This window comes from Saccostrea echinata, unplaced genomic scaffold (genome assembly GCF_033153115.1).
Source record: "Saccostrea echinata isolate AGI-Se365-2 ecotype Australia unplaced genomic scaffold, CSIRO_AGI_Sech_v1 ptg000028l, whole genome shotgun sequence".
NCBI classification, from domain to species: Eukaryota; Metazoa; Mollusca; class Bivalvia; order Ostreida; family Ostreidae; genus Saccostrea; species Saccostrea echinata.
The window spans coordinates 4,200,132-4,217,357 of NW_026889777.1; the positions used below are offsets into that span (position 1 = coordinate 4,200,132).

The 17,226-nt window shown below is 33.2% G+C and overlaps 2 protein-coding genes across 5 annotated transcripts in view; one reads left to right on the top strand and one right to left on the bottom strand.

Annotated features, from left to right (window-relative positions):
• Window positions 1-5,533, bottom strand: part of LOC133194042 (ATP-dependent translocase ABCB1-like) — a 39,480-nt gene extending 33,947 nt beyond the window's left edge. For all 3 annotated transcript variants that reach the window (XM_061329965.1, XM_061329964.1, XM_061329963.1), the window contains exons 1-2: window positions 5,456-5,533; window positions 637-718 (exon numbers count right to left, since the gene is read on the bottom strand). In XM_061329965.1, the coding sequence (XP_061185949.1) occupies window positions 637-691 (55 nt within the window). In that variant the 5' untranslated portion in view covers window positions 692-718; window positions 5,456-5,533. The remainder of the gene's footprint in view (window positions 1-636; window positions 719-5,455) is intronic.
• Window positions 5,534-16,981: 11,448 nt separating this feature from the next.
• LOC133194043 (ATP-dependent translocase ABCB1-like) overlaps window positions 16,982-17,226 on the top strand; it is a 30,269-nt gene continuing 30,024 nt past the window's right edge. For both annotated transcript variants that reach the window (XM_061329967.1, XM_061329968.1), the window contains exon 1: window positions 16,982-17,068. In XM_061329967.1, the coding sequence (XP_061185951.1) occupies window positions 17,060-17,068 (9 nt within the window). In that variant the 5' untranslated portion in view covers window positions 16,982-17,059. The remainder of the gene's footprint in view (window positions 17,069-17,226) is intronic.

The following is a 17,226-nucleotide window of genomic DNA, read 5'->3' on the forward strand; positions in this document are numbered from 1 at the left end:
CCTATAAGTTTCCAAACAATTCAGATGAAGTCAATCTACCTGAGTATAAAAATATCAAGGTCTGAATAAAAAGCTGGCTATGTCACCAAATAATTATACAGAAGCATCAAATTACGGGCTCGGTTAACAGCGGGATGACCAAAGCAGTCTTCTGATATAAAGACGAGAAATTTCAGCCCATCACTGGAGCATATCAGGAGCACTAACCTTTCATTCTAAAAAATATCCTATGTACTTTTTATTTAACCACTCCTGCAAATTTTCATTGAATAAGCAGGAAATTGCTCTTTAGTGCAAATCAGGATTTATGCTTTCTATTTTTAGGTAAGATGCAAGGTGTCCTAAAATCATCTAATCTTTAACCATATTCAGCAAACAAATATAGTCATTCACCTGAAGAAACTTTTTAATTTACTTGGGGGAAGAGACCTGGTCTAACTGATGTCTAAGGGTTTCATTATAATTTGTTTCCTAGCAAATTCATTTTTTTTTCCAGTGCTATATATCATTGTTTTCCATATACAATATTATACTTACAATTACTTATACTCTTATCAAATGATAATTAGTACTACCTGTTTAATAATTAAGACATTAACTGTTGATGATTGGTTAACTTCTTCACTTTGACCTTACCTGACCCCTCATTGGAGGTTGGGGTGTAGCCAATCAGCTGGGGCTTACCCGACATCTTAAGTACCAATGCACCGAGTTATCTCTACAAATAACAAAAATTTTTTTTTATCCATACTATATACAGAGTTGTGCTAAGAAAATTAAAATACCAAAGACCTTGAGTATTTGACCTTTAACCTTGGTGTTTGAACTTGACTCAACTCAACTCAACTGACAACAAAACATAAACTTCATTATAATCTTGTGAGTTAAGCTTATTAAATACTGTGCAGTTCAAATGTTGGAGCAAAGTTATATAATGTAGACAAACAATCTGTTAGAACAATTCATTTCCAAATCTTTGACTTTTGGGGAATAAGATGCAACCATATATATACGCCTACCAGTAATATTAGTACTACATACATTATTTTATTTCTCCAAATATCAAATAATATATAAACAAACTCTTTCTACACACAATCAAAAAATTATCTCCTATCCAAAGCCATACCTTTCTAAAAAAAATTGAACTCCTGAAAAATTCTATGAATATGAATGTACGTGACTCATTCCCTTTATTTACACAAGCCTATCAACATGATCAAACTGTGTGTTTAGATTCAGTTAATCTGGAATAAAGAGTTCCTGCACCTCCTACATGACAAGCAATGTAATCACACTATTTCATACAGCTAGGTCATAGTTCCTGATATTAACCTTACTACACTGCTATCAGGGAAATGCATATTCATCAATACGTCAAATTGTAGTGATGCTGTAATAAGGAGTTATACAGTTCAAATATAAATTATACAATATAGATCTCACATATTTAAATAGGATGTACATAGACATGATAAGCATGTGATATCAAATAATTTATTATACATTTTTTTTTTAATTACAAATCAAAAATGTACACACCAATAACATCGCAAAGTTAAAAATATCATGCTGTATGTATAAAATGACCGTACAGTACCTGATTTTGTACAGAAACCCTCCTTCTGACCAAAGTCTAACCTGTTTCTATACAGGTGAAGAAGTCACCTATTAAAGGAGAATTACTCAACATGTTATCATGTTATAGGAGCTACTTGTTCAAACAAACCCATCTGTACTTCTTATAAACTGTCTCCTTATATGGCTATCCTCCAGAACTCAGTGGAAATGATTTGTATTTTGTGTATCAAGCAGGATTTTGGAAATTAATGAAATTTCAATTTAAATATCAGTAATATAGTATGCATGTACATACCTTGGGATTTATACTTGCAGGAAATTAATATTGAAAGGCCTGTGACAAGCATACGTATATTATATAAGCTAGAAATTTCATCAGAAAATCTCAAGGAATATTTAAAAGATGTGGGAATATTGCTGTGAGTAATTAAGCTATCTTTTAGTTAATTGTTTCTGATGGAATATATGGAAATCCCAAGTAGTGAACAACCCTTAATTGTCCTTAAAATCTCTTCTTCATAATAAATTACTTCAGGTTTCATACATCCTCCATATCAACTTAATAATGCTGACTAATCATGTGCTTATTACACAAATGTTACAAAGGACATATTTTTGCCCAATTATTAAATGATAAATACATGATTCCTCAATAGGATATGAAAGGATAATAGATTATACATTTATTGTGCAAAGTAATTACTACATACTTGAACAATGAACATGAGAAATCATACTGAGTCCTGTGATCGTTAGTAGTGTGAACTGTTCAATAGATACGATTCAAACTGTCATCAATAGTATCTGGAAAAATCCTCACTTTACAACTTATCACATCTGAGCAGAGAAAAAAGATCAACGGGGAGGGGGGAGTAGAGGATATAAAAATAAGATAATTTTATTATAAACACTAATGAATTAACAATCTTAGTCTAGATATTTTTTTTATGGAGGAATAGACAACTATACCTGGTAGCTCTTCTGTTTATAATAATTGAATATAATCAAGGTTTAATTAATGCCACGAAACGTCTGTACTTTATAGTGGCTACATGGTGACTCACTGCTATGTATACACAATAAAAACAAGCATGATGAAGAACCAACAGATAACCATTTTCTCAAACCCCTGATAGCTGGGTGTCATTGATAGATTTTATATGACTCAAACAGCAAAGTGAGCAACATCTATAAATATCACAAATAATCACCTAGTGTAGACAGTATACGCTACAAACATCCCGCAGTTAGTTCCCCTGACCACAATATCAATAACTAAAAGCTTTAATTTGTAACAGTCTGAATATTAACTTTCTTAATCAAGCCTGAAGGGAAACATACAGCGATATATATATATATATTTCAAACTCTATGACAATGTGATGAGAAAATGACAACAATGAGTCCCGTGCCAAAATCAATGCGTCCAAATCCAAGGGTACCGTATATTAGATGATACAGAGGAAATTCTGGTGAAATGAAAAAAGGTATTGCACGAAAGTGCAAATGTTTTATTGTAGCTGTGAATGATTTATACTTTTACTATCAATTGTCCAAGTAAGAGTACATGATTTTGTGTCATAAAAATAATATATTGTCCACTGTGCACTTTGGTTCTATTTTTAGATCGTATATACGATCCCACACATCGTATCAGTCATAAAATGCACAAAAGCAGAATGAAGTAAAATAAAAGTTAAAGAAGAAATGACAAATAGTCAGAAATTAAAATGATTTAAATTTTATACTTCTTAGCTTGTAAGGAAAAAACGAAAAGAAAAAAAAACAATGATACATGCAGGTTACAGCTTAAATACAAAGGTATAACATTCGCTTCAGAAACGTTCCACAGTATAGACATAATCAGTGATAATCGAACTATGCTATCTAACTTTCAAATATTTTCTGATAATTGCTTTTAACTGCAGTTGTGAAATCTGACCTGTTGTTGGCAACCTTATACCTGTTAAAATCGTTCATGCATATCGCTTAGCACGTGGATATGATACAATCGGTCAAGTTTTGAATCAGATTATACCGAAACAATTTAAAATAGTACATGTCCTTCTGTAAATTTATTGCATCCATTGGGATGCACATTTATTGAAATAATGCGTCCTGAGTAAAATTTGTGCGTAATTTACGCAGGACGCACATCAAAATGAATCACTGAGTAGGTAATATTTATTACATCTGGAGCTTAATTTTTTTACAACAGCTTCATCATCCAATCATTTAGATATTTATTTGGTATACTACATACTTTGGTACGTACAATCCATTTTTTGACAAGATAATATTAAGAAATATATATATAAAGTTTCACACTAAAAAATTAGAATTAAAATTAGAATATATTGGAATCAGTCAATTTTAGAAAAAATAAATAATTTATTTTACTCCATATATATTAATCCATTCAAGTTGCATTTTTCACAAAAAACATTGATGATAAGTCTGTTTGGGTATTGTCAAAAACAAAACATCCATTGCATCAATCTATTGATTCAAGATATCCAACTCACACCTATAATATGTGCATTTCATGCAAGTGACTTAAGTGTGGTTTGTGCATGTATGTCATATGCCACATTAACAGGTCTAGGAAAATCACTACATTTAGCTATATAGCTAAATCTACCTATATAGCTTTATTAACCTATATAATATAGCTTTATTTAGCTATTTCAGAGTAAATTTCTGTTTTATGAAAAGCAGACAAAAAGTCGCATAATGAGGCAGTATTAGTTTTCAACTTTGAAATGGACTGAAAACAATTCACCAAAAACCCACTTTTAAAAATGTTTCTCCTTTTGTGCAATTGCAATCAAAGATCTAAAAGTTTTGGGGCTATGTATAACAGTTAATCTGTGAATAAGCAGCTACTTTAACAAAGAAAAGCACTTCTGGTCAACAAGATAATTGATTGGTAATAATTCAGCACAATGCAAGGCAATCACACTTAGTCATGCCTCATCGCGCTTCCAGTAATGGACAGCTATCCAAACAATAGAGATGCATTTTTTGGTTAAAAAGTGTTTAAAAGAGGCAATGTTTTTACTATCTATGCCCTAGGTTGTTTTTATCAAACCTTTTTAAAAAAATATCAGCCATAATTTTCATGCGACTTTTTGTTTGCTTTTCATAAAACAGAAACTTATTCTAAAATAGCTAAATAAAGCTATATTATATAGGTAAATAAAGCTATATAGGTAAATTAAGCTATATAGGTAAATATAGTGATTTTCCTGGACCTGATTAAGAAAATACTCAATCCTACTGTCATTATGTATTATACCAATATACCCACCACCTAACCCCACCCCTCAAAAAGCATAAATAGTGGCAGACTTGCAGGAATATGACCCTTTATCTATATCCCCACCCCCTGCAAAAAAAAAATAATAATAAATAATAAGAAATGGGACTAAAAATGGGGGGAAACGTGATTTTTACATATTCCTGCAAACCACTAATACATTTTTTTTAAGTAGTCTAGGGATCCACTTCTGAATGTGAATCAATATTTTCAACTTAATGGAGACCTTATCAGACAGCCAAGGAAATATGTTGTTCAGCAGTTCTAAAATCATTAGAATCTCTATGGCTCTTGACGATCGTGAAATTTTTATCATTGCTTACAAACCAAAATTAAAATAGAATGATTTAAATGCTACAGTACTTAATTTGACTTCTTAGTTCAGTGGCAAATCAGTGAGGTCATGATCATGATTATTTATGTTGCAATACAAATTATACATGCCGACTGGTCAGTCAACGGGTCAAGAGCAATGATCAGGCAATAAAATAAATAAAACAAGAGATCATGTTGATTCATCATGTCTGTTACAAAGCAGAGTAAAACACCACTTACCTTTCATTCAAAAGTAGCGATAAAAGAGATTTATTCTGCTGAAAACTCGCTTTTATCGTACTTCATGCCGCCAAAGACGTTTTGTGCAATATCCGGAAATTGAAAAAGACGTACAAAAGCCGAACGTATTCCGGAAAAGCAGCAATCTCCTATGCAGAGTTGTCGTTCGTTCCTCTCTTCTGCAATGGGCTCGCGTCAAGATATAACGTAAAAAAAAACATGATATTCCAGGGATTATTTCAAATTAAACTAATAGTTAACTGCTCTAGATCTACTTAGTATATATATATACCTTAAAAGACAAACAGAACTGCAGGCATTTAATTATAATGAATTTAAAAAATCGCACTATTTCTTGTGCTTAACACTGAACGCGAGCCAACGACAGAGGTTCACGAATGTATGAGCCGATGGTAGAGAGTGTCAAAGCAGATCACGATACATCGCGATATTTCAGAAAAATGTCGCAATATATCATTATATATCAATTTTAATTTACAGGTTTGCATAATAGTTTTTGTTCGGTTTTAAGAAAGGGAAATCATAGATTTCAGCATTCCTTTTTCTATTTTCCGAAACCAGTTTTAAAGCAAGTTACAGGCCCGTAGGAAGCAATTTCAGTTTGAGGGGGGGCACAGCCATACATCTTCAGTTGGAGGGGCACTATCAACTACCAAAAATTCTTGACAAGCAAAAAAAAAAAAAAAAATAAAAATAAAAAAGGTCATCAGACGTTTTTATTGAGGGGGCACAAGCATATGGTACCTATGTTTTCTATAGTAATCTATATATCGGCAAAATTATTGGGGGGGGGGGCACGGCCCCCCGTGCCCCCCCCCCCCGTTCCTACGGCCATGAGTTACTTTTAACTATTTTTCCCTTTTAATTTCTAAAAAAAAAAAATAATAACTTTCCTTCTCGTTTTTAATGAGTTTTACCATTGTTATTTACACAATTACTCTAAATTTGAACTCAAATTTTGTGCATTAAATGCTTCCTGAAATAGATTCTTCATTTTATGCATCGATGCATCGTATATCCACCTTCTCTGTATCACAAATTCACAATGCATCGATATATCGACGTACATGTATTGCTACACCCCTAGAATATACCAAAATTGTCAAGACTCAAGACTATACTATTGATAAAAGTAAACAATATCATTTGTTCAGACACGAAGGGTGTTGGGGCTCCCCTATTTTTTCCAAACATAAGTTATTTTTAGCATGAAATTGTTCATTGAAATGCCCCTCCTCCAAAAAGTATCCCTCCCCAGGACAGTAGGAACCGGTATGGGGGCACGAATTTTGCCGATATAGTATAGGATAGAAAACAAATCTACTTGACGGATGTGCCCCCTCAGTAATTATACGTCTGATGAACTCCCCTTGTTTTCCATTGTCAAAGGAATTTTTCAGTGTTTGGTAGCCCCCCCCCCCTGAATTTGTTTGGTAGTACCCCCCCCCCCCTCCGCCCCCACTGAAAATGCATGTTTGGTTGTGCAATCCCAAAAACCTAAATTGCTTCCTACGGGCCTGTCCACTTCCCTCTTCTCCCTACACCAACACGAATATAATTAAGATTTTTATGTTTTGACCCACCCACCCTGTCCGTCCGTCTGTCCTTCTGTCTGTTTGTCTGATATTGTCTGCAAAAACTTTAACATTACCCATAACTTTTGATTGATTGGTTGGAGCTATGGCTTTCATATTTCACATGTGTATTCCTTGTGACAAGGCCTTTCTTTGGGTACTATCACATTTATCTTTTACCTTGACCTTGAGGTTTGACCCAGTTTCGCAAAATTCTACCGAACTTTAACCTTGGCCATATTCTTTTGAGCAATTAGTGCTAGAGATTTCATACTTTACAAGTGTAATCCTTGTGACAAGAACGTCCATGGGATACACTGTACCAACAACTTGATCATTTGACCAAGACCTAGGAGTTTGACCTACTTTTGAAAGATTTTAACCTAATTGGCCATAACTTTTCAACGGTTGGTGCTAAGGCTTTCATTCTTCACATTTGTAATCCTTGTGACAAGACCTTCCTTTGGATACATGCACCAACAACTTTGACACCTTGACCTTGGAGTTTGACCTACTTTTGGAAAACTTTAACTTTGGCCATAACTTTTTAACAGTTGGTGCTAGGGCTTTCATATTTACAAGTCTATTCAGGGATTTATCAGTACCTTCTCATGGGCCGAAATTCGGCCCCATTCCCAATTGAAAATGAGTTCAATTTTTCCCAATTTGGCAGTATTTTTTCCCAATTGGTGAACAATGTTTTTTTAATTATCTTGGAAAAAAAACTTAGTAAAATTGTCAGATTGTCTGTAATTTTCCTCTATTTATCTCATTTAGCAAAGTTACAGTCATAACAAGTTTTAAAACACTGTTAGTAAACATCGCCGACTTTTAATCCGAATTTCCTCCGTTTTTCTGAAAATGATGATACTGTGCAATAATATAGATTTTTTAAGTTATCTCCACCTATTCAATTGATCTACGAGTGAATGGTAAGAACTGTAGGCATATATTTCAGAGAGAAACATATATTTTTCAATGCATTTTTACATACTAAAAGGGGACTTTGAGGAAATGTGTACTTAATATAATTTTTTGCAGGAGGTTTATAATCTCCAGAAACAGATTTTAATCATCTAAATTGGAGTCTGATACACAGATGTACTACCCTAAGTTGTATAAATACTCTATACTCACTGAAATCAAATTTAGTTTTATTAGTCTATTATTGATAATTGATCTTGTATATGATGAAGTTGGATAATATTTAATTGTCTGTTTGGTTGCCCAAAATTAGAGTTCATGCTGAAATGTTAAAGGAATTACACCTGAATACATGACCTAAGCAAGATTCTTTAATTTTTCCCAATTTCAGCAAATATCCGATAATATTTTCCCAATTCTCTAAAAATGGCGTTTCCCAAAGTAGGCTGATAAATCCCTGCTATTCCTTATGACAAGACCTTCCTTTGGATACTTACAACTTTGACCCTTTGACCTTGACCTTGGAGTTTGACCTACTTTTGAAAAACTTTAACCTTGGCCATAACTTTTGAACGGTTGGTGCTAGGGCTTTCATTCTTCACGTATGTATTCCTTGTGACAAGATCTTCCTTTGGATACCAACAACTCTGACCCTTTGACCTTGACCTTGGAGTTTGGCCTACTTTTGAACATCTTTAACCTTGGCCATAATTTTTGAACGATTGGTACTTCGGCTTTCATATTTCACATATGTATTTCTTGCGAGAAAGCCTTTCCCTTGGCACCATTAATTTTGACTATTTGACTTTGAACTATGGCTTGCTGTTTGACTTACTTTTGAAAACTTTAACCTATCAATATCTATTCGATGTTTGCTGCTAGGGCTTTCATATTTCACAGGTATATTTCTCGAGACAAGACCTTACTTTGGGTAGGAGCGTATTTAGATTTGCAGTTGAGAAAGTTTAACCTTTGCTATAAGTTGCCATACAGGGGCATAAGTGTTTCACAAACACATTTTGTTTTAATCTTTAATCGTGTTAAAGATTTTTTTTTGTGTCTAAAAATCTTCATTTTAATTGTTGCATTCATTACATTTAATATACATAATTATATTAGTATACATGTATATAGGTGCAGAAAGGGGGATGCATGGGACCATTAATGATAAACTATTAAGAGGGCTCGGTGATCAATTTTGGACGTTTTATATCTCCTGGAAAAAGAGAGCTCTGTATATAATTAATAGAGAATTGCATTCAATATTTTAGCTGGTACATGGGGTTATTTCTTAACTCAGTAATAGTTTATGGCTAGAAAATTTTTTTTATTTTTTTATTTTTCATATTTTTAGGGTGGATTTGTTGGGTGATTAAGTAAAGGATTGCGGATGAACAAAAAATTGGTGATATACATGTATAATATTTGTACATGTATAATATTTTTTTAATATATAATAAAAAATAATAAATATATTGGTTTTATATTAATATTAATTAATATTTAATATTATTAAAGTATAAAGTAAATATAAGTCCTTTGGGAAGTACGTGCTGTTTAGATATTGGTTTTGTGCCAGGAATATATCCGTACAGCATACGTATGAGTTCAGAATACTGGATTCTCGTTTCCATTTAAAAATGGCGACGATACTCTTCAATCGCAATCCTCAGTGATTTTGCTAACCCTATGTTTGAGAGCTACAATAAATTCTGAAGATTCCGAATGACACGTACTAGATATTAGACCAAAAGGAAACAATTCATAGTTCAATAAAGTATTAATGACTAATGATTCTTCATAATTGCAATTTTTTTGTACAAGAACCTTTAGCAAGTTCATTATTTAGCATACATAAATCTCATCATTCGACTGCAGAACTCGGATAGGATATATGTACATACTGAAATGGAGGTTAGTTAACTTATTAATTTTGTTTTCTTATCAAGCCGACAATATTAACAGATTGTTAAGAGATTAATATTATACAATTATTGCCGTTTTTGAGTTCAATACTATGATTTAGCCACCTGAGGAGTACAATATTCACCGAGCCCGAAGCTAAATTGTATTGACTGAAAAAAACAGCAATAATTGATTTATTATTTGATTCAATGATTTAATGATACAAACTCTTAAGCAACCCCTGCAATCTTTCTTGTTCACATTTGTTGAAGTCCTTGTCAAAAGCAGTGAGAGAAGCGAAGTGAATTATATTAAACATAACCAGTTGTATTAATTTGGAATTTTGGTGCGATGTAGAACAAATAAATGTCAGACACAAAACATTGATTTTGAAAAGGAAGTTATAAGAAAAGAAGGACAAAATACCTGAAAAAATCTACCAGTAAACCTAAATACCCCCAAAAAGAGGAGAAATTCGTATCTTATTTCAGGGAGGGATAAGGTCCATTAGTGTAGGAGGGGTTTTTACTATAAAGTATCAAAAAGGGAGGGGGCAAACAGACTGTTAATGAACATTTTCAAACTAAAGTAATATCAAAAATTTACGTTCAGAAAAATGGGGACCCCCCCCCCCGATTCTTATGTTCACCTGAGTGGAAGCCGGGTGCAGGTAAAACAACTTTTCAGAACTAATTGTATCATTTTGGAAGTTCTCAATCTATTTTTTTGTCCAATGTAGAAAAAATAAATCCTCATGTTACATGTAATTTATCTGGAAGGTCAAGTGCAGGTGAACATAACGTAGTCCCCTGCTTTCACTGAAAGTGCGGGATATATTTGGGTCTCTCTGTCCGTCTGTCTGTTATTCTGTCTGTTGTCTCAGTCTTTGAGCTTTTGCTATGAAATTTTACATCATAAATCCCAATATGGCCTGAAGAAAACCCTTATGTATGGCAATTATATTGAGGATTCAAAACTGGTGTTCTTTTTGTCTAATTACTTATAATATAACGAGGATCGAATTGTGTGTATATTGTTTCTATTATATACAATTATTGCATTTATAAACTGAGGAAATCAGATTGAGGAATCCAGATTAAATTGAACCCGGTGATACATCTTTATACTTAAATGTAAAAGTCAGGGGACTTTGATTTATTACAGTTAACCACAGGCACCTTATCAATAACTACAATATGTATAGCAAATAAAGCCCCAGAACCCCTCTAGACATGGGCTATATCTTTTATTGCTCAAGTATCTTATAACATCGAATCAATATAATAATTTAATAAACATGAAAAATAAGTGCATTGAGTGTGGCATGTATGATAATATACACATTCATAACAAATTTATAATATACAATTTGACCATACACTACATAGTACGGATATAAGACAGAAACTGATTTTGTGACATTTTCACGTATATTTCAAAAGCACTTTTATGGAACGCCATAGCTGCCTGAAGGTCATTTTCATATTATATGAGGTGGAATAACCTTTTTGTTAAGTGGTGAAGTCATTATACATAGTGGTAAAATCATTATTTTCAATGAAAACTTTATTATATGCAGTGGTTTTATCATTATATACAGTGATAAAATCATTATATTCATTGAAAACTTTATTATATGCAGTGGTTTTATCATTATATACAGTGATAAAATCATTATTTTCATTGATAACTTTATTGTATGCAGTGGTTTTATCATTATATTCAGTGGCAATGTCATTATATGTAGTGGTTAAATAATGTAATGAAGTGATAATATCGATACATTATTTGTAAAATCATTATATGCAGTGGTTTTTCCATTTTATACATTACTAATATCTTTCTGTGATGTGATGAATTCAATATATACAGTACAAACATAATTTGTGTGATAAAGCAATCATTACATTGTATGAAACCCGCTGCATGTGGAGTGCCAAGTTAATTTCATTCAGTGCGACACCTTTACATGAAGTGAAAAATCTATTATGTGCAGTACTAACATCATTATATTATATAGTAAAGTTATTATATATATTCCTTAAATCATGCTTTGCAGTAGTAACATCTTTATATGAGGTGGTTAATTAATTATATGATGTTGTTAATTTGTTACATGATGTGCTCAAATCTTTATATGCATTAGACGTTTCATGTTATGCAGTGGTAACTTCTTTATCATCATCTAAACTGGTCCTTTTATTTAAAAAAAATGCGCGGAGTTCCAGTTTAAAGAGTGTTTGAAAATAGGAAACCCGGGCCGTGGCAAATTAAAAGCCGGGACTATTCGAGATTTTTCTAATTTCTGATTCTATTATACAGCTTCCTGATTTTATCAACTGTGCTGAAATTTTAAGACTCATTTTTATAGGTTAATGTGTATTCGCTGTAAAAATTGCATTTAATTTTAAAATACTTAGTAATTTAGATTGTTGATTTCCAAGTTCAGTGATGGATCCAGGAATCTTGAAAAGGGGGGCCCGACAAGTTTTTGGTCGGGGTTGGTAGCCCACAGCCAAACCAAAAAACAATTGATTTATTAAATCTTATGTATATTTTGGACACAAGGGGCGGGGGGGGGGGGGGCGGGCCCCATAGGCCCTCTCTGAATCCGCCCGTGAGGTTGGTAAATCGGGTAGGCAATCAAGTAGACATTTTACGTGTTTCTTTGTTTGTTTGTGTTTTTTGTTTGTTTGTTTGTTGTTTTTTTTTTGCCATATTTGACAGAAAGCTAATAAACTTTTAAATTATTCTGATGTTAAAAATTATTCATTCTTTGAAAGGCATTTTTTGAGTGAAATGACACGTTTAAGAAAAACCGGTTCACATAGGCGTCGGAACCGGGGGGAGGGGGGGGGGCTATTGTCCCCCCCCCTTTTTTTTTTTTTTACAAAGGTAGACATAATATAGGCATTGAAAATTCGGTCGTAGGTCTAGCCTCCCCCCCCTCCCCACTTTCTACAGGCACGATTCATTGTAGTGAAAGAAGGGTAATTGGTAGTGTTTAAAAGAATTTGGTACTGAAAGATGTTCGACCAACCCCCCAACCCCCCACCCACCCACCCACACCCCCGAAATAGGATTTTCGGGTTTGGAGAAAGAACAATTTTCCTTTTTTTTTTTTTTTGCTTGTCAAGTTTTTTTCAGGTTTGATTTTTTTTTTCTATTTCAATTAGCCACCCCACTATCAATTTCCTTCCGACGCCAATGGTTCATTAAAATCGGATTTGATCTCCCAGAAGTCAAACATAAAAAATCCGAAATACTTATTCATTATCTACATGCCATTTAATAAAATATAAATTAATTAAAGAATTATCACATATACATGTAATTATAGGACTATTAATGCAAAGCCTTGTGTCAAACTTTAATCACGCGTAAGTTGCTTGGTTTAAGGATATCCGATCCTCAGCCTTGAAGGATAACTCTTGATTTTATCATTTTATTCAAAAAGGCTAAAATGATTTTAATTTGGTTGTTTGTTTGCTGTTTAACGTCCCTCTAGAGAATTTTTCACTCATATGGAGACGCAACAATTTGCCAGTGGAGAGCTGCAAATTTTGTCCTATACTCGACACTTACGGCCATTGAGCAGTGAGGGATTTTTTTCGTGCCAACACCTACTGTGGAACGGGACCTCGGTTTATGACTTTATGTGGTCTCTTACGAAGGACCGGTCTCAACGTCCCACTGTCGGATTCGAACTCGTGACGTAAGGATTGACTCCTTATTCCGCGTCTCTTAGAGCAGACACTCTAATCACCGTGCCACGTTGGCGACGGCAAAGATGAAACTTGAAAATGAAATGTTTTCATGCAGCAATTTTTATTTTAAGCATTTCAATGTGATTTAAGGTTTTCTGAAGTCTTAGAAACAGTCTTATAAATAGTTGATATTAGTAATTTAACATCCCCCCCGAAAAAAGTATTAAACAAATTACATATTTAACGTAATCCAGTTTCCTTCAATCTACTAACATATAGATACATGTACCAGTGCACATTTGCATATTATGAAATTAGAAATGATTTATGGTGTTTTGCACCAGGTTCTTCCCGGATGATCGGATCTGGTTTAATAATCTTTTTTTAATGAAAATGTGTATTTTGCATAAAAATAGCATTTTCAAATAAAGAAATAACTATCAAAAAGAAAAAGTTTTTTTTAGTTAAAATACAGTGTTTAACATCGGAATAATTTTTAAGTTTATTAGATTTTTATCAAATATGTCCAAAAAAAAAAAACCACACACACACACACATAAAATATCGCCAACCCAGTCTACCCATTTTACCAACATGGAAATCAACAATCGCCAAAAAAAATCTAAAATACTAAGTACTTATAGCACAATGGATAAAATATTAAATCAGAAAATTGAAACTGCCTACCAATTTTACTTGAAACCAAAAATCGTAAAGAAAATCTAAAATACCAAGTATTTAAATACAATTTTTACAGCGAAAACACATTAGCCTAAAAAAAGAGTCTGAAAATTTTAAGTCAGAAATTTGAAAAATCTCGAATAGTCCCGGCTTTTAATTTGCCACGGCCCGGGTTTCCTATTTTCAAACATTCTTTAAACTGGAACTCCGCGCAATTTTTAAAAATGTTTTTGCAAGAGGACCAGTTTAGATGATGATAAAGAAGTTACCACTGCATAACATGAAACGACTAATGCATAAAAAGAATTGACCACATCATATAACAAATTAACAACATCATAATATGTTGACGGTGCGACCGTTGGGGCGAGCGCAGTGTTCACTTCATTTATTATGATCCGCCTCTTCAAACCGCACGAGACATTTGGAACGTCTAGACTGTGACGTCCCATGACGTCGTATGTTAGCTGCCTTTCCATAAACAAAGTTTAAAAAGTGCAAATATTTTAACAAAGAACGTTTAATCTACTATCTGCATGCAATATCCATTAAATTAAGGTGAGCTTATTTTGTGTGAATTTTTAGTTGTTGTCACCGCGTGAACGAAGTTAGCAGCGAGAACAAGAAGCGATGCATTGTGGGTCAGAATTACTGCGGAAAAAAATTCTATTGAATGAATGTGCAGTAGTCCGAATTTTCTCTTCGCCCAGGCGTTGTCGTTAGAGCTCGCAGTGACGAGCGGCGCTTCGCGCCGCTCGCTGCGCTCGCTATAATTAATTAACCACCTCATATAAAGATGTTACTACTGCAAAGTATGATTTTAGGAATATATATAATAATTTTACTATATAATATAATGATCTTAGTATTTTTCACTTCATGTAAAGGTGTCGCACTGAATGAAATTAACTTGGCACTCCACATGCAGCGGGTTTCATACAATGTAATGATTGCTTTATCACACAAATTATGTTTGTACTGTATATATTGAATTTATCACATCACAGAAAGATATCAGTAATGTATATAATGGAAAAACCAATGCATATAATGATTTTACAGCATAATGTAACGGTACTATCACTTCATTACATTATTTAACCACTATATATAATGACATTGCCACTGAATATAATGATAAAACCACTGCATACAATAAAGTTATCAATGAATATAATGATTTTATCACTGTATATAATGATTTTATCACTGTATATAAAGATAAAACCACTGCATATAATAAAGTTTTCATTGAATATAATGATTTTACCACTATATATAATGACTTAACCACTTCACATAAAGGTTATACCACCTCATATAAAATGAAAATGACCTTCAGGCAGCTATGGCGTTCCATACACTTTGACGATAAATACCTATGTAGACAGCACAATTCTTAAAGTTCTTGACAATGAGCAACTTAATTGGAAACTGAAGTTTTTTCAGCAATATTTCTTAAAAATGTGTGATCTCTAAATTGAGAACATTTTAAAATTAAAAGAAATTTATATATATCCTCAAAACCGTAAACTGAACTTTGACTAAAGTCGACATTTACATGTTGAATATGTTGATTTTCATTTAACAAAATTAATATATAAGCATGTTTAAATATTTGCATGTTTGTGTATAATATTTAAATACAAAGACATCTTATGAAAATTCTGTTTTTTAATTAAATTAAATTAAATTAAAAAATTATTCTTATTTGAAATTTTTACTGAATTCTGTTTTCAGTTTATGGTCTTAGGGCCTGGAATAAATCATGTCAAAAAGTTTTTGTGAACAGCCCCCCCCCCCCCCCTTTTCATAAATCTATACAATCCACGGATTGTTTTTGTTTCATTTTTTTATTTTCACATGGAACACATTGTAAATGTGTGCTGTATGGAAAAATAATTTAATTTTATGAGATAGTACATGTTTTTAAAAAATCCAACTATATAATGGGGGAGGGGGGGGGGGGGCTGTCCACGAGCACCCGTGGATTTTACTCTGAATCTCCTCCAATATCTATATGATTATATTTACGTGTACGTGCATTGTATAATATTTGTAAGATGTTGTTTTTTTTTTTAAAATACATGCATATGTGTATATGATATGACCAGGAATCGCTTTATCCATTTATTTTCATTGAAATTCATGTAGAATTTTATTGTGATTTGTGAAAGGTCTTAATTCATGGGTCTGCAAGTAAAATACCAATTTAAATTGGCGCCGGGCTGCATGGGGACATTCCATCCTAGATCCCCAACTGTTACAGGGCTCTGGGGAAAACAAAAAATCGTTGAATCCGGCACTGTTATAGTGTTACTGGGAAAAAAGGAACATTGTTACGGGAATTCGGGAAGAAAGGAAACCATTGGATCCGCCACTGTATGTTACGGGGAACTGGGGATAGAAAAGAATATTAAGGCGGGTTTACGAAATCACTTAAAGGGCGATCAATACACACATTTACTTGTAGCCGAATTATAGACAGCTTTACGGCGACATTGTTTTATTTGCATTCAATTAACACTTTAAAGGGCTACCCGATCAAACAGCTGTGAATCGCCTTGTACGTAAAACTCTCTATAGTAGGGTTGAAAACTAGTACACGCAGTAGTTGAGGTGTTGCGAAGGCAAATTGACATTGTGTACGGATTCTTTAGCCATAGCCCGGACATAGGGTATTTCAACAGAGCCCAGGCCAATGGTCGCGTGTGATCAAACTTTATGAAATGAGATCAGAAATCGTTTGGATACGCTAAGGATTTTAAGGGTCGTATACTGTATACATCGGCATGGCAGAGGTTTGTGCATACCTTTGGTTTATCTTATCTTTGTATTTAAATCGGTAGTGTGATTTAAAAATGATTTTTTTTATTCATTGACCGAATGAATAATTAATATGATTGATATACTGTTATCAGGGTTATATAACTTGTATATCCGCTTGCAATGCAATCAT